A 23,264-nucleotide genomic window follows, 5' to 3' on the forward strand; every position below is an offset into this window, starting at 1 on the left:
AAAGATGAGTGAACGGATATTCTGGTTTACAAACTGGTCTTCTGTGAATTTATTCAGTGTCATTCAATGAGAATCTGATCATGTCTAAGTGAACTAACTGGAAGGTCAGTGCTAGAACCTGAAAGCTAAGTCCTAGACCCTTGGCAACGTGAGACTGCTCTGGGTTAATCATGTGTCTTTCTTCTGGCAAAACAGCCTCCTACCCTTGGTATACATTCCTCTAAAACTTTAATACTAATAAAATTTTTAAAAAAATTTAAATTGTAGTTAGTTAATATACAGTGCAATACTGGTTTTAGGAGAATTCAGTGATTCATCACTTACATACAACAACCAGTGCTCATCACAACTAGTGCCCCCCTTAATCCCCATCCCCCACCCACCTCCCTCTATCAACCCTCAGTTTGTTCTCTATTGTTATGAGTCTCTTACGGTTTGTTTCCCTCCTCCCCCACCATAGGTTCATCTGTTTTGTTTCTTAAATTCCACATATAAGTGAAATCATACAGTACTTGTCTTTCTCTGACTGACTTATTTCACTTAGCATAATACCCTCTAGCTCCATGTATGTCATTGCAAATGGCAAGATTTCATCCATATATACATACACACACATCTTTTTTTTCCATTCATCTGTGGACATTTGGGCCTTGCCATGTTTGGCTCTTGTTGCTAATGCTGCTATAAACATTGGGGCGCATGTACCCCTCTGAATTTGTATTTTTGTATCCTTTGGGTTAGTACCTATTAGTGCAATTGCTGGATCATAGGGTAGTTCTATTTTTAACTGTTTGAGGAACCTCCATACTGTTTTCTACAATAGCTGCACCAGTTTGCATTCCCACCAACAGTGCACGAGGGTTCCCCTTTCTCCACATCCTCACCAACACCTGTTTTCTTGTGTTGTTCATTTTAGCCATTCTGACAGATGTGAGGTAGTATCTTATGTTTTTGGGTTTTTTTAAGATTTATTTATCTGAGAGAGAGAGCATGCGAGCATGTGTGAGTGGGGGAGGGGCAGAGGGAGATGGAAAGAAGCAGACTCCACACTGAGCACAGAGCCCAATGGGGGCTCAGATCCCAGGACTCTGAGATCATGACCTAAGCTGAAATCAAGAGCTGGCCACTTATCCTACTGAGCCACCCAGGTGTCCCTCATCGTGGTTTTGATTTGTACTTTCCTGATGGTGAGTGATGTTGAGCATCTTTTCATGTGTCTGTTAGCCATCTGGATGTCTTCTTTGGAAAAGTGTCTATTCGTGTCTTCTGCCCATTTCTTTTTAAGATTTTATTTATTTGAGAGAGAGAGAGCACATGCAGGTGGAGGGGCAGAGGGGAAGCAGAATCCCTGCTGAGCAGGGAGCCTGACTTGGGGCTCGATCCCAGGACCCTGGGATTATGACCTGAGCTGAAGGCAGACGCTTAACCAAATGAGCCACCCAGGTGCTCCATCTTCTGCCCATTTCTTAATGGGATTATTTGTTCTTTGGGTGTTGAGTTTGATAAGTTCTTTAGAGATTTTGGATACTAACCCTTCATCAGATATGTCATTTGCAAATGTCTTCTCCCATTTCATAGACTGCCTTTTCATTTTGTTGATTGTTTCCTTTACTGGGCAGAAGCTCTTTATCTTGATGATGTCCCAATAGTTCATTTTTGCTTTTTTTTTTTTTTAAAGATTTTTATTTATTTATTTGAGAGAGAGAGAGAATGAGAGAGAGCACATGAGAGGGGGGAGGGCCAGAGGGAGAAGCAGACCCCCTGCCGAGCAGGGAGCCCGATGAGGGACTCGATCCAGGGACTCCAGGATCATGACCTGAGCCGCAGGCAGTCGCTTAACCAACTGAGCCACCCAGGCGCCCCATTTTTGCTTTTTTTTTCCCTTGCCTCCAGCAACGTCTGTACTAAGAAGTTGCTATGGCCGAGGTCAAAGAGGTTGCTGCCTGAGTAGTGATAAAGTTTGGGAGAACTGATACCAAATACATCTGATAGGATTTAGTGAGTGCCTGGATATGAGAGGTGAGGATAAATCCCATGATTCTGGTTTGGGTGCCTGAAAAAAGGAGACAGTGCTACCCAACACTGAAATACAGGGGGAGATGAAAATGGATGGGACGGAGATGATCTCACCATCAGAATGCCCCTGGGACACTCACGTGGAGAAGTTTTATAGGCAGCAAAAGTATGTATGCAGTACCTAAGAGAAATGTGGGCTGTAGTTCGATTTAAGAGCCATTAGCAAACAGGTGGTAATGGATAAAATTGCCCAGGAAGAATGAGTAAAACAAACAGAAACCTGGGTATCAAATCCTAATGATTAAGAGGAAAGTGAGAGGGGCACCTGGCTGGCTCATTCAGTGGACCATGCGACTCTTGATCCCAGGGTTTTGAGTTCGAGCCCCACTTTGGGTGTAGAGAGAACTTAAAAATAAAATCTTTAAAAAAAAGAGGAAAGCGAGAGAGGAGATAATGAAGTACATCAGGAAGAAGAACGACCGGATGTGGCTGAACCAAAAGAATGTAGATCATATAAGCTAAGAGAAAAATGCAATCAACTAAGTGAAGGACAAAAAGTGTCCCCTGGAGTTGGCAGTTGGGTCACTGCAATCTTAGTGACTGCAGTTTCAGATGAACCATACCAAAAGTAAAAGCTATCATGACCAAATAAAAATGCTTCGCCTTGAAACTATGAATCTAGAAAATATGATGACAAAACAAGTAATTCTCTGTCCTGTCCATTCAACTGACACTTGGCATTTACCCTATTTCATGGTGGCTCCTGCTGGGGTCCAACCACAGTTACTTTGTGACTGGGATATGATACAACATCAATAATGTGGACTAAAGTGAGTAACTGCCGGAAAAACTCATTGGCCCCCAGAACGATCCTGGTTTCTTCACTGCACTTCTGTAAGCCAGCGGGGCTTAGGGAAGGAAGGAACTGTGTCCACCCCGCCTTTATCTGCGCCTGCTCCGTGTCACAGCTGAATCTCTGTTTCTCACTTCTCTCACAGGCCTGCCTTCTACTCTCTGATACAAAGTCATCACAAAGCTAGGGATCTCTTCAGATGAGAAACAACTGGTTTGTGGCAATTCCCTGCTAAGACCATAAAACCAAAACAGAAGCTAGGAAACACATCGTGGTGTGGGCTGGAAAAAGGAGATCTCATAAATGATCTCACCCGTAACGTGAGCATGCTCTCTGCAACCCCTTTCACGTGTTAATTCCTCTGTGTCATGTTTCTAACTTCTCATCCAAACCAACAGAGCAGCTTAAATCTATACTATTTTTGGATTTAACAATTTTTTATGGCTTGGGGAAATGACTACACCTGAAGAGTTCCGACTGTCATGAACAGTATGTAAGTACCCGCACAGCTAAGAGTGGTGTCTCTAGTGACTCAGGTGAACACAAATAGTCTTTTTACTGAAACTGGTTTCAGGTTTCAACTGCACTAGTAAGGAAAGTACAAAATTAGAGAAATAAATATTTTAAGAGAAGCGCACAGCAGTCTCCATTTAAATTTGTGACTCCCACTGAGATTTATGCTTTAGTGAGTCACACGATGAAAACATTGCAAGAGGTTTGCTTACTTGACAAGCTATCCGCTGACATGTTACTCCAGCAGGCTGTGAGGCATGGAGCGAAGAAGATGATGAAGAAATCATCTACTACTCTCTTAAAAAATGGCATAAATGATGTTTGTCTTCTGTCATTCTTTGCTGATGATACGCAGGCAAACCATTCACCCACTATCACTTTTTCTGTGCTAATAAACCCAATTAGGCTTGAAGCAGCAAAAATGAGTATCTATGTACAATTAAACACGTTTTCAACAAAAATAAGATTTTGTGTAAAAGGATGGCATGTTTTTAAAGAGTTTTTTGTTTTTATAAAGCTAATATATATTTATTACAGAACATTTGGGAAATGCACAAAAAGCAGAAAATAAAAATCATCCATAATCCTACCTCCTCACCCCCGGGTATAGCCACTGTTAAATAATGGCACGTTTTTAAAAGGAAAAAATATGACTCAGAAGTAATGAAAAATAAAAAGTCAATTTAGCTTAAAGTTTAAAGTGAAATAAAGCTCACAAGGCTGTAGGCTTGAAAAATCTTAACTGAAACGGCCACTCACTGTCCCATCATTAGCACCTCCTGCTAGATACACTGTCCTTGCCTCAACCCAGTTATTTTGAAAAACTTCAAACCTATAGAAAAGCTGAAATTAAGCCCAAATCACCTAGACTCACCAACTGTTAACATTTAGCCACATCTGCTTTATCTCTGTCTGTATACACATATTTTTCTGTTCTTGTTGGTTAAGCACTTGAAAGCAAAGCAGGTATCATGACATGTCACCTTTTGAGTACTTAAACATGTATTTCCTAAGAACAAGGACGTTCTAAGGGAAAGTAATAATTTTTGTGGATTAATCAAAATTTGTAATTTTTTTTTAAAAGACTTTATTCATTTTGAGAGAGAGAGAGGGAGAGAGCATGAGTGGGGAGAGGAGAGGGAGGGAGAGAGAGAGAGAGAGAAAGAGTGAGCTGGAGGGGCAGAGGGAGAAGCAGGCTGGCAGACTCCCCGCTGAACAGGGAAATGGACGTGGGGCTCGATCCTAGGACCCGGGGATCATGACCCGAGCCGAAGGCAGACGCTTCACCGACTGAGCCACCCAGGCATGCCCAAAATTTGTAATTCTAGAGGCGCCAGGGTGGCTCAGTCGGTGAAGCGTCTGCCTTCGGCTCGGGTCATGATCCCAGGATCCTGGGATGGAGTCCCGCATCGGGCTCCCTGCTCAGCAGGGAGTCTGCTTCTCCCTTCCCCCTGCTGCTGCTCCCCTTGTTTGTGCTCTAAAATAAATAAAATCTTAAAAAAAAATTTGTAATTCTATCTAGAAGACTGACCAAGATAATGGGGCAGACTCTGTAACACTGTGATTAGCCTTAAGCTTTAAAGCTAATTTTCTTCCTCTTTGCCCCTCATTGTGACTCCTTCCTCTTAGTTTCTCAACTTTGCCACCATTGACAATTTGAGCCAGACAAGTCTTTGTTGTGGGGGCTTTCGTGTGCTGTAGGACGTTCAGCAGCATCGCTGGCCTCTAGATGCCAGTACCGCTCCACCCCGAGCTGTGACACCTGAACGAGCCTTTGGACATTGCTAAATGTCCCTCCTGGGCCAACAGCCCCAGCTGCAGAAACTCTGCTCCTGAAGAACGGATCCCGAAAATCCAGATGAGTAGCAGCAAAAATAAGGACAGTGTGCATTTATTTCCCGAATACTTACCATGTGGCAGCATGTTCTAGGCATTCTGCACGTATGAAAATCATTTAGTCCCTAAAATGAGCCTCTCAACTGGGTGGTGTAGCCCCATCTCACAGATGAGGGGATGGACACGGTGAGACTGAACGGCTTGTGCGAGGCCGCACAGACCCCGAGCGGCAGCGCAGGGCTTCGGACTCACCCGTGCCACACCCGCAGCTCCTGCTCAGGGCACTTGGCCCCGAACGTGCCCTCACGTACTTACTCCCCGGTGCCTCATTTTTCTCTTTCCTACCGATGCCAATCCTAAGTCTTTTCTGTGCAAATGCACTCTACATCCGGCTTCACACCGCTCTGATACCACCTAACACAACGCCAGTGTTCCTGGGCTCCTCAGAATAACATGACTCTCCCTTCGGGAGGAGGTCTAGGAACCGCAGGAAGCCTGAGGTCCTGCCCATGCTCCTTCTGAGCAGAAAGTCTCATTGATGACTCGCTTCAAGCCTCAAGGAGCTTACCTACTAGTTCATATAGGAAAAGCGTTCACACCAGGCCTGGCACACGGTAAGTACGGTCTCAGTGCTGGCTCCTCTTGTCCCTCTAGGACGGAAGCTGCTTTCAGGGCAGGGATCTTCGTACTGGGTCCTCACAGAGCCCCGGTGCTTGGCACACACTAATTTCTCAAATACTTTCTTTTTAAAGATTTTATTTATTTATTTGACAGAGAGGGACATAGCGAGAGAGGGAGCACAAGCAGGGGGAGTGGGAGAGGGAGAAGCAGACTCCCCGCTGAGCAGGGAACCCGATGTGGGGCTCGATTCCAGGACCCTGGGACCATGACCTGAGCCGAAGGCAGATGCCTAATGACTGAGCCACCCGGGCGCCCCTCTCAAATATTTTCTGAGTAAATGAATACACAAACCAAAGAATGGCTTCCTTCAAAAGCTGAGATCCAACACTTAGCAAATACGACTTAGCTAAGCCACTGCTTTTAATTAAAAGTAAAAGATACTTTTGATGGGACATACTTCTGCCCCTCCCCCTGCTCATGTGCTCACTCGTGCTCTCTCTCTCTCAACTACATAAATAAAATCTTTAAAAAAATAAATGTTTTTTAAGCAGAAGTTTGTGTTCAGGTGAAATAAAGGAGAGCCCTTTCACATCTACAGAATTGACATATATAGTTTCAAGTACTTGTACTGAACGCCAAAGATCCACAGCATATTTTGAGATGTGTTGTATAAGGCAAACAGAACCCACAAGACCAGTGTTGGGAAAATGTTTCTTGGTTCGTCAGCAGAGCTCGTCAGTGGTCTAGCTCCCATGATGATTTAGCTCAGCTTTGACGTTGCAGGACGAACTCCACAGCTAAGCTACAGTGACTCCCCAAGATGCTTGAGAAACTGAACCCTATGTGGTTCCAAAGCCCTGAACTGAGGAATGTACTCAGACTAGACTGAACTAGCCTGGAGAGGCCGAGGTGGATGGATGAGTAATCCGCTCTTGCCCACCACACGATCCTCTGCAACCATCCTGCGGCTTAACTGCAGGCTGATGCGGGCACTTGGCAGGTAGGTGAGGGGATCTCTAGGACACATCTACTCAAGACTGGACCTAGAAGGTGACAGCTGTGTTTTCAGACATGTTCCGCAACCTCGAGAGGTTTTATTCATCTTAGAAATGTGGTCAATCTCTTTGCAATTATCCTGCCTGCACCCTACCACCCCCACCCTCTTTAGATAAGTAAACGACCTGATTCATTCAAATGGTATCTGGGTCTCGTGTTTCCATCAATCCATACCTATTATTATCCTTTGTCACTAAAACAGTCATGCAGTTCTCAATCCACTGAATAAACCAGGCAGTGCCTTTCAGCAAGTGTGGTTTGGGACCCTCTGAGGCATTACCAGGCTGTGAAAAGGGACGGTGCAGAGTGCTACATTTCCGTAATCTGTGCACAAAGTTGGCGGCCCCATCCAGCACTCTGAAGAGCTGTCCTGGTCCAACAAAGCATCAACCGCCGGCCTTTGAGAGCACAGTGCCAGGCCACTACAGCCTTCCATGACACCCCGTACCTCAGGCAGGATGAACTGCTCCACAGGCTTGTACCACAGCTTGTTCACCTGCACACCACAGCTTGGAGGGCTGAAACGAGCCACGAAGAGGGCCTCCTACAAATGGGAGGTGGGGGTGGGGGACAAGAAATAGGGGGAAAAAAAGAAAAAAAGAAAGACTCCACGTCAGACATTGCGTATTCGGCAAGTTTTCAACATCTTCTATCCTGGGCAGCTTAATCCTCAATGGCCCCAACCGGAGTTAATATGGGCCGAAAATGATGTTGAGACATCATTTGCGTTTTCCAGTATGATCACGTTTATTAAGTAGATATTTAAGATAACAAAAGCTGTCTTAAATTTCCAAAACATGAAATAAAATCCCCACAACCTTATAAAAAACCAAAGCCTACCTTGAAATGAGGAGCACTAGGGGAGGTGTGAGGTGTTAAATCAAGCTGAATCATTAGGCTTAACCCCAAGGGTTAAGAAGAAACTGAAAGATGACATATTTCTACACAGAACAAAGGTACTCCAGGAGCCCCCCTTCAGAAAGAACCTTTAGAAGAAAAAATGCACAGAAGCAAAGAAGGGAGCATATAAGAGGGCTGATTCCCATTATGTCTGTAGGCACACCGCGTTAACTGCACTCGGCTTTACTGCGCCTTGGGGAGTACTGTGTTTTCTACAGTTTGTGGCAACCCCTCAATGAACAAGTCCAGAGGCGACATTCTTCCGACAGCATTTGCTCACGTTGAGTCTGTGTGTCACATCTTGGTAATTCTTGTACTATTTCACACTTTTTCATTATTATTATATTTGCTTTGGTGATCTGTGATACTACTTTAATTGTGGGGGGGCCATGAACTGCTCCCAAATAAGACGGCAAACTTAATTGATAAACCCACTGACCAGCGCTTCCTCATCCCTCTCCCTCTCCTCAGCCTCCCCTATTCCCTGAGACACAACAATATTGAAATTCGGCCACTTAATACCCCTACAGTAAGTGTTCAAGTGAAAGGAAGAGTTGCAGGTTTCTCACTCTAAAGCAAAGGCTAGTGTGGTCCACAAGAGCCAAACTACGGCAAGAGCCTAGATGTCCACCAACAGATGAATGGATAAAGAAGATGTGATATATACATACAATGGAATATTATGCAGCCATCAAAAATGACATCTTGTCCTTTGCAATGAGGTGGATGGAACTAGAGGGTATTATGCTAAGCGAAATAAGTCAAAGAAAGAAAGACAATTATCATATGATCTCACTGATATGCGGAATTTAAGAAACAAGGCAGAGGATCATAGGGGAAGGGAGGGAAAAATGAAACAAGACAAAATCAGAGAGGGAGACAAACCATAAGAGACTCTTAATCTCAGGAAACAAACTGAGGGTTGCTGGAGTGGAGGGGGGTGGGAGGGATGGAGTGGCTGGGTGATGGACACTGGGGAGGGGATGTGTTGTAATGAGCACTGGGTATTATGCAAGACTGATGAATCACAGACCTGTACCCCTGAAACAAATAATACATTATATGTTAATTAACTGAATTTAGATTTTAAAAAAACTTAAAGGATGTAAACTTAAGAGTTAAATAAATTATAATACAAGCAAAGTTAATAAATACAAAAAAAAAAAAGCTAGTGTTTTAAAGCTTAGTGAGGAAGGCAAGTTGAAAGCAGAGATAGGCTGAAAGCTGGGCCTCTTATGCCTCTTTGCGAACGCAAAGGAAAAGTTCTTGAGGGAAACTCTAAGTGCCTCTCCAGTGAACACGCAAAGAACAAGAAAGAGAAACGGACTTCTTGCTGATACGGAGAAAGTCTCTGGATAGAAGGTCAAACCAGCCACAACATCTCCCTTAAGTCAAAGCCTAATCCAGAGCAATGCTCCAACTACAATTCCATGAAGGCTGAGAGAGGGAAGGAAGCTGCAGAAGAAAAGTTGGAAGCCGGCAGAGGTGGATGCAGGAGGTGTAGGGAAAGAAGCGGTCTCCTTAACATCAAAGTGCCAGGTGAGGCCGCAGGTGCTGATGGAGAAGTTGTAGCAAGTTCTCCAGGAGATGGAGCTGAGATAATTCAGGAAGGCGGCCACACTTGAGTAAGGTTATCCGTGTAGACAAAGCAGCTTTCTATCAGAAGAAGATGCCATCCAGGGCTTTTCTAGCTAGAGAGAAGTCAATGCCTGGCTTCGAAGCCTCAAAGGACAGGCTGACTCTCTTGTTAGGGGTAAATGCAGCTGGTGACTTTAGGTTGAATGCTCATTTTCCATTCTACAAATCCTAGGGACCCTAAGAATGACGATAAATCTCTGCCTGTGCTCTATAAATGGAACTACAAAGTCTGGATGATAGCACATCTGCTTACGCATGGTTTACTGAATATCTTAAGCCTACTGTTGAGACCACTGCTCAGAAAAAAAAGATTCCTTTCAAAATATGACTGTTCGTTGAACAATGCACCTGGTCACCCACGAGCTAGGTGACTGCTAACACAGCATTTCATGCCCACCAACACAGCATGCATTCCGTAGCCCACGGATCAAGGAATCATTTCGACTTTCAAGTCTTATTATTCAAGAAATACATTTTGTAAGACTGCCATAGACTCCTCGGATGGATCTGGGCAAAGTAAACTGAAGGCCTTCTGAAAGGATTCACCATTGTAGGTGCCATTAACAACATTCATGATTCATGGGAAGAGGTCAAAATACCAACGTTAACAGAATTTGGAAGAAGTTGATTCCAACCCTCATGGAGAACTCTGACAGGTTCAAGTCACTGCAGATGTGGTGGAAATAGCAAGAAAACTAGAATTATAAGTGAAGCCTGAGGATGTGACCGAACGGTTGCCATCTCAGGATAAAACTTTAATGGATAAGGAGTTGCTTCTTACTCATGAGCAAAGTGGTTTCTTGAGATGGAATCTCCTCCAGGTGAGGATGCTGTGAAATTGCTGAAATGACAAAGGATTTAGAATGTGGCATAAACAGAGTTGATAAATAAAGCAGCTTCAGGGTTTGAGAAGTTGACTCCAATTCTGAAAGATGTTCTACTTTGGGTACAATGCTATCAAACAGCATCCCAGAGAAATCATTTGTGAAAGGAAGAGTCAGTCAGTGAGGCAAACTTCACTGTTGTCTTATTTTAAGAAATGGCCCCGGCTACCCCAGCCTTCAGTAGCTGCTACCCTGGTCAGTCAGCATCCACTGACATCGAGGCAAGACCCTCCATCAGCAAAAAAATTATGACTTGATGAAAGTTCAGATGATGGTTAGCACTGTTTAGCAATAAAGTATTTTTAAATTAAGGTATGTACCTTGTTTTTGTGATATTTACATTAATATTAATACTACGGCACGTGTAATAGATGACATTAAAGTGTAAACATAACTTTCAGGTGCACCAAGCAAAAAGTTCATTGGACTTGCTTTCCTGGGATATTTGCTTTACCAGTGTCTCTGAGGTACACCTGTACTGTGTTTTTTTGAGTCCTTCCCAGTTTGTTTTAGGCAAGAATATTTCCTACTTCTCTCATGCCTATTCTTATACACCAGCTTACTACAGGAGAAATTTCTGTTAAAGCTATGAAGGCCACGCAGAAGTTTAGGATTAGGGGGGTTTTAGTGGATTATGTGTATTTCTTCATTAACACCAGTTCTTGGCCATACGGTGGTAATACCTTTGTATTGTGACTACCTGCAAACCCATTAGCATCGATCTTAGACTAGACTTTCCTTAGGACAAAGATTAACTTCTTGGCTAAAAATATGGCAACTAAAAAATAAATCAACATTATCAAAATACTGTCTGGGCCAAGTCTCTTCACTGATAACTCAAACATTACAAATGGTTTGAAAAAAAAAAAAAAAGATTACATATACTAAGACAATTAAATGGATCAAAAAGAGGGATGCCTGGTTGGCTCAGTAGGTTAAGCGTCTGCCTTCAGCTCAGGTTATGATCCCAGGGTCCTGGGATGGAGCCCCACATCGGGCTCCCTGCTCAGCGGGGGAGCTTGCTTCTCCCTCTCCCTCTGCCTGCCACTCCCCCTGCTTGTGTTCTCTCTCTCTCAAAAAAACCTCTCCGTTAGCCAATTTAATTGCCCGCTAAAACAAAACAAAACAAAACAAAAATCAATACTCTTCAGGAATATAAGAGGATCCAGAGATCCTGCAATGAATCATTCACAATATCTAGGATATAATCCAAAGTTACCTGGATATAAGACAAACCAGGAAAATGTTATTCATACTCAAGAGAAAAGATGATAATCGATAAAGACAGGCCTCAACATGATTCAAATTAGAATAAACAGGATTTTAAAGCCATTATTATACCTAAGGTCAAAACTGTAAAGAAAATATGTTCAAAATGAATGAACTCAGGAAATTTTAGAGAAATAAAACTACAAAAGAGAATTAAAGGGACATGCTAGAACTAGGAAGTACAATATCTAAAATGCTTTCATTGGCAAGGTTTAACAGATTTTTTTTTTTTTTTAACAGCAGATTTGAGATGGCACAAGAGTCTGTAAATGTGAATATAGACTGAAGGAATTATCGAATCTGAAAAACAGAAAAATAATTTGAAAAAATGGACACAGCTTCGTGATCTGTGGAACAATGGCAAAAGGTCTAATATGCATGCAGTTGGAATCCCAGAATGAGTGGAGAAAATGGGGCTGAGGAAAATTTTTTGAAGAAATAATAGCTAAAAGTTTCCCAAATTTGGTAAAAGATTTACAGATTAAAGAAAGTTGGCAAACCCTGAGCAGCATAGACACAAAGAACAAACCACACCCAAGGTACAACACAATCAAACTGCTTAAAACCAAATATAAAGAGAAAATCTTAAAAGCAGCCAGGACAAACAGACAAAAAACCAATTACATATACCATACATGGGAACAATAATATGAAGGATAGTTGGCCTCTCACCAGAAAAAATGAAGGTCAGAATATATTGAAATGACATCTTTAAAATACTGAAGATAAAAGAGGTCAACCCAGACTTTCTATACCCAGAAAATATTCCACAAGAAAATGGGGGTGGAGGAGGACAGAATAAAGGCAAAATAAAAACATTTTCAGAAAAATGAAAACTAATCAAATTCATTACCAGTAAACTTGCACATTCAGGAAACCTGAATATTCAGGAAGGAATGAAGAGCACCAGAAATGGTAAATATGTGGGCAGACATAAAAGATGATTCTTCCTCTAAAGTACTTTAATACGCATTTAGCTGTTTAAAGCACAAGCTGTAACACTGTACCGTTCTTATATTTTACATGAAAGGGTACAACATTAATTTTAAGAAAAATGACAAGTTTAGGATGTATACTGTAATCTTTCTGTCAACCATACATAAAAAAGAGGAATGCAAAGAGCTATAGCTGAAAGGACAACAGAGAAATTAAAACGGAATTCTAAAAAATACTCAAACCCAAAAAAGGCAGGAAAAGAGGAAGAGAGAAACAGGAAAAAGTAGAACAAACAGAAAACAAAGAGCAAAATGAAAAACAATTGGATAACTGCATTAAATGTAAATGGCTAAACACTCCATGTAAAAGGTAGAGATTCTCAGACTGGATCAAAAGGAAGACCCAACTATATGCTGTCCTCAGGAAACACAATTTCCATCTATCTATATATATATATATAAAAGAGGGGCGCCTGGGTGGCTCAGTCCGTTAAGTATCTGCCTTTGGCTCAGGTCATGGTCGCAGGGTCCTGGGATTGAGCCCTACATCAGGCTCCCTGCTCAGCGAGGGGTCTGCTTGTCCCTCTGCCTCTGCCCTTCCCCTTGCTTGTGCTCTCTCTCTCTCTCTGGCAAATAAATAAATAAAATCTTTAAAAAAAAAAAAAAAAGAATAATACATCAAGACCAAGGAATAGGAGATTGGTTTAACATTCCAAAATCAATAAATGTAATTCATCCCATTAACAGAGTAAAGGAGAAATACCCTGGAAACATTCTATATGCCCAGCAATAGGAGAACGGATAAACATATTGCTGGAATACAGCTTAGCAATTAAAAAGAGGAAAAGGAATGCGGCACCTGGCTGTCTCAGTCGGCAGAGTATGCCCTCTTGATCTCAGGGTTGTGAGTTCAAGCCCCACATTGGGCATATAGCTTACTTAAAAAAAAAAAAAAGGTAAAAGAAAAGGGAAAAATCATGAATACATATAAGAACATGGATGAGTTACAAAAACATGTTGAGTGAAAGAAGCCTTACACAGGAGAGTACTTTATGATTCTATTTACATATTAAATATCACAACAGGCAAAACTAGTCTATGGTAACAGAGGGAAAAAAAAAAAGGCCATCTCTGAGAAGTGGGACAGGGTGATAGGAGTTTGGGTTACACAGCTTTATGCAGTTTAAACTTACTGAGGGGGAGCTGGCTGGCTCAGTTAGAAGAACATGTGACTCTTGATCCTGGAGTCATGAGTTCGAGCCCCACGTTGGGTGTAGAGATTAAATAAATAAAAACTTAAAAAATAAATAAATAAAAAACTGACCTAATGTACATTTCACTGTGCATAAAATTTAAAAAACCACAAATAAATATTAAAGTCTAGTTAATGGAAAAAACAAAAAACAGGCTAGTTAATGATGTGCATGCTGAAGTGTTTAGGGACAAAGTGTCCTGATGCCTGAAACTGACTCTGAAATACAGTCAGGAAAAAAAAAAAGATAGATTGTTGAACAACTTTATATATGATAAAGCAAATTTTTTTTTAAAAGAGTTTATTTATTTGAGAACGGGAGAGACAGCGAGCACGAGCAGGGTGAGGGGCAGAGAGAAAAGCAGACTCCCAGCTGAGCAGGGAGCCCAATGTGGGGCAGGATCCTGGGACTCCAGGATCATGACCTGGGCCAAAGGCAGACACTTAACTGACTGAGCAACCCAGGCGCCCTGAAATACAGCAGAATGTTAACTACTGTGGAAATTAGGTGGCTACATGGGTGTTCACTGTATAATTCCTCCAAGATTTCTACAAACAGATCTTTTCAAATACAATTCCTTGCTAATATACTCCTTCAGATGTACTCTGTGAATAAATGAGATTTCCCCACATACCAGGAAGAGAGTAATCCCAGTTGTTTTAAACTTTCATTCCCTCTACATCCTTATTACAAAAGACATGTGAAGCAGCTGTTAGCCTTGTATTATAGAGACAGACTTTCAGGGTTGGAATGAAGAGACACTAATACTTGCTTATACCTTAAAGTCCCAAAGTTTCTACATTCATTATCAACTTCTGTAATTCCTTAGGCTTTAGGGAATTTTAGGTTGGAAATTTCTAATCTGGCCCAATCCCTTCTTTTCTAGATATAACACATTTATTTTTCATTGGTATTCTCTTCCCAAACCAGTATATTAATATATTATGCTATAATGTATCCAATCAGTAAGGGAAGAAAAGTGGAAGTCTTCCAACCAGATGTAATTCTATAGTCTCCCAATCTACTATATGCCATGAGGAAAAAGCTGGTATTTTTTAAAAAGAAAAATGGGGAAAACCTTGTATAAAACAGTGCATACCTCTTGTTCTGCCTGATAAAGCTTGACTGTGATGTTCCTCTGGAAACCCACATCGTTGGCATCATAAAACACCCCAAGACTGGTAATAACGATTGGGTAGAGAACTCGGAAGCTCACGCTGACCACTCGGTCCTCAGAAATTCCTGATGAGGTGTCTTCAGGAAGACTGAATGCCTCAATTTCCTGGTTCAAAACTAAGGAAATAATGAGAAAAGGAGTTTTACATAACCAAACAAATATAATCTTATAATTCTTTCACAAATGGCAGTAATTAAAAAAATTCTCCAGAAATATGGCTGCTTCTAGGGAAAAACATAAATTTATCTTGAAATTTAAGAATGAAGTTTTTAGCTATATCTAGGTAAAATATTTAATTATCAGAACTACTTTAATAAATTTTTGTATGCATATGTGTGCATATATATGTCTAAACACCATAGAGGAATATTATCAAAGGCATCTATTAGGAAAGGTTCGATAAATAGGGATATTAAAAACAGTACCTAATGCAGTCATAAATAATGAGAACGTTTAGTCTTGCTCTGCAAATTCCAAAAATTCTACTTCTTGTCGGGCAATTTAAAATACTTGTGATGTCACATGACAAAAGTCCTTGAAATCACTTCCAATAACACTGAAAAATTCTATGTAATACTGATAAAAGAGAAGCACATCAAACACAGTAGTATGTCTGATCACATACTGTGTGCCATGCCCCATCGCATTTACAGCTTCACAACTACACTGTGTGGTCGTGGCATTATCTGACATCACGGGTTATGATACTGAGGCCTGGAGATGTTAAGTAACTCGCCTGAGGTCACAGGAAGTGGCAGGGCCAGAAATCAACCCCAGGTTTATGGACTTCAAACTCAGTGCTCTTTCCACTCCCCTACAGCTGCCTAAATCAAAGCCAGAAACAGTCCTTTGCAAATAATGTTTTCAATTACTATAAATGAAATCAGGACCGATTACATGAAACAGTTCACATGGCTGAGAATATCAGTGCCACTTTGTGAAATAATATAAAAACCTATTCTAAAAGATTTTATTGAAGTTCTTTGTATCTTTCAGAGCTGTGGTTTTCCAATTTTCCTGCTCACACAACCACATCAGTTAAACGCATTTGTACACACACTCATATATCTATTAACAAAACAGACACACATATTACTGTTACCAACATATTCAGTCTTTATAAAGATAACACTGTCTTATTTTCAGATAAACAGAAATTCAGTTTTCTTCCCACACCCAGAGGATCATTTGGATCCCTACCTTCGAATTCCTAGAATGCTATTTTACACTTAGCAAAAGTTTTTTTTTAATATACTCAGTAAATGTAAAAGATTCAAAGTATATGCATATGGGTTAAAGGCCAAGGTTAAGCACGGTATAATCTAACTACCTATCTATTAAGAACAGATGTACCTTGAATTTCAAGCTACCTAGGCACAGGAAATCCTGCTGCTTTGGTAATGTATTAATCAAAACTACATATCCAGAGTATCATGATGATTAATTAATGCTCATGATGACCCTAAGGTATTGAAATAAACCTAAAATGACATTGGAGTCATCAAAAAGATAAAATTAGGTTCAATATAAATTTAGTTACACCTATTTAAAAAAATTTGTAACCTAGGTATTACATACATGAAATTTTTCTATTAATTAATAGTTCTACTCCTTTACTATTAATGAATAATAACACTTAAAATAATAAAAGTCTGGTTAATTTAAGGTGAGATTTTAAAAAAATTTGATTTGGTTTGGATTTCAAATGTAATTTGTTCTAGGCTACTCTTACATCATCAGTAATACAACATTTTATTAGGTTCATGGTCCCTTTGGGACTGCAGTGCAAGCTAACGGACCTTCTCCACAGAGAAACGAGGAGAAACGCAATTACACATGAAATTTTACTTACAATGTTAACTAAAAGATCCTAAGTAAGAAACCTCTGCTTTACACAATAGAGACCTGAAAATAAGGTACAATTTATTTAGAAAGCTGATTGAAGCTGAACTTTATAAAAGGCAGGTTCTTTAATATTAAGTACCTACCACGTCCCAGGAACTATTCTGAATTTTTTATATGTATCAATTTCATCCTGTCAATCCCTATGAGGTAAGTACTTTTATCCCCAGTTTATAGATGGTGAAACTGAGGCACAGAGGGGGTGAATAACTGATCAACGGTCACACAGCTAGAAAAGGCAGAGCCTAGATTTAAAGCCATGGGGTAACTCGGTGATGGGCATTAATGAGGGCATGTGATGTGATGAGCACTGGGTGTTATATGCAACTGATGAATCACTGAACATTTTATCAAAAACTAATGATGTACTATACGTTGGCTAATTGAATTTAAATTAAAAAAAATAAATAAAGCCATGGAGCCTGACTCCAAAGCCCACACTCTCAACGACATCACTATCGCTGCTTGTAAGAGTAAAGTGTACATAATTACAAAGGTCTGCCAGATCTTAAAATACCAGAAGTTAAAATCAGCACACTTAAGACTTTGAAAACTTTAGTCTTCCTTAAAACGATAGCTGAACATAAAAGGAAATGCTGGTAAAGAAAGACATCTGCTTGTACAGTTAGCAATGTCCTAAAACGGGTTCCCTGGTAACAGAGGGAGCCTGATTAGGACCATCTTTCTTCATCATCAGAACTCCCACAGATCTTTAACTGTAAAGGAATACAAACTATTACTCATATTTAAAATTTTTTACCATTGTTTCTTTTGCAGGAGCTTATAGCCAATAATTCTAAAAGTTGACTCACAATATTCTTATCAAGGTTACTGTAAATTGACAAGATGGTGAAATCAGCAGTTATCTCAAAGTTCAAAACTCCATTATTCAGATTTATCTATGCGCAAGGGATCTCCAAATGCATGTGAATCATACCGAGGAACAAACTCTCCCGGATCCTGAAATTATATATATCTAAAAAGACTCCTCACAGCTAGAGTGATCACTCAATCTGTCAAAAAGGATGAAAGATACATTTTGATGAAAGCTCAATCGTCGTCTGCTAAAAACAGACCACCAGACTAGTCAGCTTAGCAAACTTTTCCTCAGCATCAAACTTGTACGCGGAGTCACGGGGCTGAGGAAAAAGACGACTCACCCGGATTCGTGATGTTGAGCAGTCTGCAGGAGTAAGGATCCTCCCTGTCTTCCACTGGCACGGCACAACCATGAGCACCTATTATGAACTTCACAAGCACACTGAAAGATGTGTTGGCATTAACATCAGATACTGATCTTCATTTTACGCATACACGTTTCCTCACGCCCATTTCAAAGCTTTTACTTTGAGACACAGGTATTTATTAGGATTAATTCTAACTTTATTTTTCTAGCCTAGCAAAAGAGGAACAGACAAACTGAAAGTTGCCAACCACCAAGCGACAGATGTGTAAGCCCTCTGCTGTAGTACTGTGTTAAAGCAAGTATGAGTATGTTTGGCCTGGCTACCAGCAAATGCTCATATCAATTAAAAACAAACTACAGTAAAGTCAGTTTCTCATGCCCCGACCTAAAACATATCTGTATCTGCAATCTGCTTTATTTGCTTTCCTCTATTGTAGAAGGTATTCCTTTTGCTCCAGATTAGTCTTCGTATTCAAGAGGAGGTCCTCTCCTCTCCTACACCTCACCTGTAACCTGTGGCTCCTTCCCTACACGTTACAAATAAGATGAATTCCTGATACTAATTTCTATTTACCTAGCATCCCTTCCTTGTCTCCACCCTATCCTTTAGTGAAGTCCTACAAAGGAATGAACTAAAATTGTAGGCTCTAGTTTCTCATCTCCCACTCATTTTATGAAACAGAAATTTTAGCTTCAACACCCACCACTTATACTGAGATGTTTACCACCAATGTAACCACTGATTTGTTGCTAAATCCACAGACAACTTTTCAGCCCTTCAATCTGTGGTTCCATAGTGCTGGTCTCCTTACAGTGCTCTCTTCCCTCCACTATGTGGCTTGCTCAGTCACCTGCACTGGCTCTTCTTCGCCAAGTCTGTCCATTAGGGCAGATTTTAAAGCAGGGCTTTGCCCTTGGGTCTCTTCTCACTCTTTCTGCCTGCTCTCCCTGGACAATATTTATTCTCAAGGCTTCTCCTACTGGCTTATGAGAGCCAACTGCTAAATTTTCAGGAATTCTGTGGACTGGTTATTAAGAACAGCCTTTATTAAATTACGTAAACTTACAATGAAACACATTCCTTTAAAACAAAGAAAATACTCAAATTAATCATTTCTTAATTATTTCACTATTATCTATGCTCTTGGGGTTATATTTACCTATTATATCTGTGTGGTGGAAATAAAATGATGTGCTACTGCATATCTTTCCCAAGTCTGTGTTCAGAGATGCTGTATTAGTGGGCTGAAGTTGGTCATGGTGGGAATATTTACACTATGGAAACTAGCAAACACTACAAATAAGGGTTTTATTGACTTTAAGAGATGGAGGGGGAAAAAAAGTAAATCGTTGGAGGAAAAGTCAATGAAGATTAAACTTAAAAAAGGATGTGTCTGCATAGATCAATGGAACAGAATAGACAGCCCAAAGATAAACCCACAATTATATGGTCAATTAATCTATGACAATGGAGGCAAGGATATCTAATGGGAAAAAGACAGTCTCTTCAACAAAGGGTGTTGGGAAAACTGGACAGCTACCTGCAAAAGAATGAAATGGGACCACTCTCTTACACCATAAACGAAAAGAAACTCAAAATGGATTAAAGACCTAACTCTGAGACCTAAATCCATAAAACTCCTAGAAGAGAACATAGGCAATAATTTCTCTGACATCAGCTGTAGAAACATTTTTCTAGGTGTGTCTCCTCAGACAAGAGAAACAATAGCAAAATTAAACTACTGGGACTACATCAAAATAAAAACCTTCTCCACAGCGAAGGAAACAATCAATAAAACTAAAAACAACCTATGGAATGGGAGAAGATATTTGCAAATGACATATCTGATAAGGAGATAATATCCAAAATATATAAAGAACTTATACAACTCAACATCAAAAAAACAAATAATCCAGGGCGCCTGGGTGGCTCAGTTGGTTGGGCGACTGCCTTCGGCTCAGGTCATGATCCTGGAGTCCCAGGATCGAGTCCCGCATCGGGCTCCCTGCTCGGCGAGGAGCCTGCTTCTCCCTCTGACCCTCCCCCCTCTCATGTGCTCTCTGTCTCTCTCATTCTCTCTGTCTCAGATAAATAAATAAAATCTTAAAAAAAAAACAAAAACAAAAACAAATAATCCAATTAGAAAATGGGCAGAAGACATGAATAGACATTTTTCTAAAGAAGACATACAGATGACCAACAGACAGATGAAACCATGTTCAACATCACTCATCATCACAGAAATGCAAATCAAAACCACAATGAGATACCACCTTACACTTGTTAGAATGGCTAATACCAAAAAGACAAGAAATAACAAGCATCAGTTAGTATGTGGAGAAAAGGAAACCCTCATGCACTGCTGGTAGAAATGCAAACTGCTGTAGCCACTGTGGAAAACAGTATGGAGGTTCCTCAAAAAATTAAAAAAAGAATTACCATATGATCCAGTAATTCCACTACTGGATATGTACCCAAAGAAAATGAAAACACTAATTCAAAAAGATATATGTACCCTGTATTTATTGCAACATTATTTATAGTAGGCAAGATATGGAAGCAACCGAAGTGTTCATCAACAGATGAATGGATAAAGATGTGGTGTGTGTATATATATATATATATATATATATATATATATATATATAGACACAATGGAATATTACTCAACCATAAAAAATGAACTCTTGCCATTTGCAACAACACGCATGGATCTAGATAGAGAGTATAATGCTAAGTGAAATAATTCAGAGAAAGACATACCACATGATTTCCCTTATATGTGGAATTTAAGAAACAAAATAAATGAACAATGAAAAAAATGAAATAAACCAAAAAACAGACTCTTTATAATTTTTTAATTTTATATATTTATTTATTTGTCAGAGAGAGAGAGAGAGAGCACACATAAGCAGGGAGAGCAGCAGGTAGAGGGAGAAGCAGGCTCCCTGCTAGGCAAGGAGCCCGAAGCAGGACTCGACCCCAGTACCCTGGGATCATGATCTGAGCTGAAGGCAGACGCTTAACTGACTGAGCCACCCAGGCGTCCCCAAAAAACAGACTCTTAAGTACAGAGAACAAACTGGTGGTGGCTAGAAGGGAGGTGGGTGGGGGATGGGTGAAACAGGTGAAATGGATTGCGAGTACATTTATCTTGACAAGCACTGAGTAATGTAGAGAATTGCTGAATTACTATATTGTACACCTGAAACTAATGTAACACTATATGTTAATAATACTTGAATTAAAAACAAATAAAAATTAAAAGAAAAAAGTGATGTGTCTGTAGCCATTCCATTGTGAATAGTACAAAAAACTGAGGAACTATTCTTCCACTGTTCAAAACCTGTTACCTGATTCCAAAGAAGTCCCTGACTTTATTGACTAAGAGTAAAGTTCTGGCACATATCTCAGTTGTCTCTTTAGTTTTACTCTTTAACTTAAAGAAAACATTTATGTCCAAACTGCACTCCTTTGTCAACTGCAACATGTAATTGGTTACAGATACAAAAGTCTAGAACAATGGGAGCATTCCATGAGAATCAGCTCGCTACATGGAATTTATAATAAAGAGTATCATGTATGTTATCATTTGTCAATTATGTACTATACATCCTTTATATCAGTAAAACTTACAGTGAACACATACATACACACTACACGTAATTATTATGTTTCAGGGAACCAGCTAGTAACTGCCTGCAGGTACCACAAACTCAACATATCCACAGCAGAACTCCTTTCCCATGAAACCTGCTCTTCTCATCTAGTGTTTTTTGCTCCTTGATTGATGAATTCATTATTCACCAACTTAGAAAGCTAGCAATCATCCTAGACTGCTCTTTCTCCTCTCCCTCCTCCCGTTTATTTACCTCATTTTCTTCTAAGGTCACGCTTTAGTTCAGCCCCTCAGCCACCTAACTGGGTCTCAGTAGTCCATGCCACTGTCCCCATGGCTGTTCTGCAGGGGCTGGCCACAGTCTGCCTCTGGGTTCGACGCCCTCCCTCTCTCTACCTCATAATCCCTGTCTCTCGGCCCCTCTTTCCTTCCCTAGCGCTTCATCTCACTCACCCACACCCTCCCCTGAACCCCCCTAGGGGTTCCAGTTACTTGGAACTGTTTGGAGTTTCCCAAACACTCCAGGCTGTTTTATATCTATTTATATGATAGCACATATAACATTTTATTACACTATTACATCTATTTCCTCCTATTAAACTTCAAGCTCCCATAAAGACTCAGACTATATGGCAACTATTTTTTTGGGGGGGGGATTTTTTTTTTTTTTTTTAAAGATTTTATTTGTCAGAGAGAGAGCACAAGCAGGGAGAGCGGCAGGCAGAGCAGGCAGGCAGAGGGAGAAGCAGGCTCCCCGCTGAGCAAGGAGTATATGGCAACTATCTTTGTATTCTACCACACGCAGTACACTACCTGCTTGCAGTAGATATGTAAGAGATACTTATGAAATTGGCAACTTATTAATTTTATTACAAAGGCTTTTAATTAAATAAGATCCTGGAAATACACGTGGAGTCTGGCTCCCTCAGTGAAATGCAAGATTTGAAAGTAAGCCACAGCCACAGAAATGCAAACATTTTCTTTTACTAATGGCCAATTAAGGCAGAATACCATTCATAAACAACTAGCATTTAGAATAAAAGTATAAACAGAAATGAGTAAGTTTACTTATTAAATTATTGCAGATATTTACCAAATTAGTTTTTTTTTTTTTTTAAGATTTTATTTATTTATTTGACAGAGACAGAGACAGCAAGAGCAGGAACACAAGCAGGGGGAGTGGGAGAGGGAGAAGCAGGCTTCCCGTCGAGCAGGGAGCCCCATGTGGGGCTCGATCCCAGGACCCTGGGATCATGACCTGAGCTGAAGGCAGATGCTTAATGACTGAGCCACCCAGGCGCCCACCAAATTAGTTTTTTTAAAGCCATCTTAAATACTCTTCCTAGATCCACAAAATTACTCTGCCCCAAGAAGTTGTTTTTGGCTAATATCTATTTTTACACAGGTATCCCATCATTTTTATAAAACAAATCACCAAGCTTCCTAAATTTAAAGCAGTAATGCTATGATGGCAAATAAATTATTGGTGACTATCTGAATGTTAATTTTCCTCATGACATTTAGTCTGAGTCATTCCCTCAATAGTTGTTGAGTGCCTTACCCTGTGCCAAGTTAGGTTCTAAGTACTGGGAATACATTAGTGAA

At 40.4% G+C, this 23,264-nt stretch overlaps 1 protein-coding gene across 2 annotated transcripts in view; it reads right to left on the reverse strand.

The window, feature by feature from the left end:
- B3GALNT2 (beta-1,3-N-acetylgalactosaminyltransferase 2) overlaps window positions 1–23,264 on the reverse strand; it is a 59,333-nt gene that overhangs the window by 18,889 nt on the left and 17,180 nt on the right. For both annotated transcript variants that reach the window (XM_031016831.2, XM_081824315.1), the window contains exons 3-5: window positions 18,014–18,114; window positions 14,874–15,067; window positions 7,344–7,439 (exon numbers count right to left, since the gene is read on the reverse strand). In XM_031016831.2, coding sequence (XP_030872691.2) covers window positions 7,344–7,439; window positions 14,874–15,067; window positions 18,014–18,114 — 391 coding nt within the window. The remainder of the gene's footprint in view (window positions 1–7,343; window positions 7,440–14,873; window positions 15,068–18,013; window positions 18,115–23,264) is intronic.

This window comes from Leptonychotes weddellii, chromosome 6, assembly GCF_054177405.1.
Source record: "Leptonychotes weddellii isolate Sample4059 chromosome 6, ASM5417740v2, whole genome shotgun sequence".
NCBI classification, from domain to species: domain Eukaryota; kingdom Metazoa; phylum Chordata; class Mammalia; order Carnivora; family Phocidae; genus Leptonychotes; species Leptonychotes weddellii.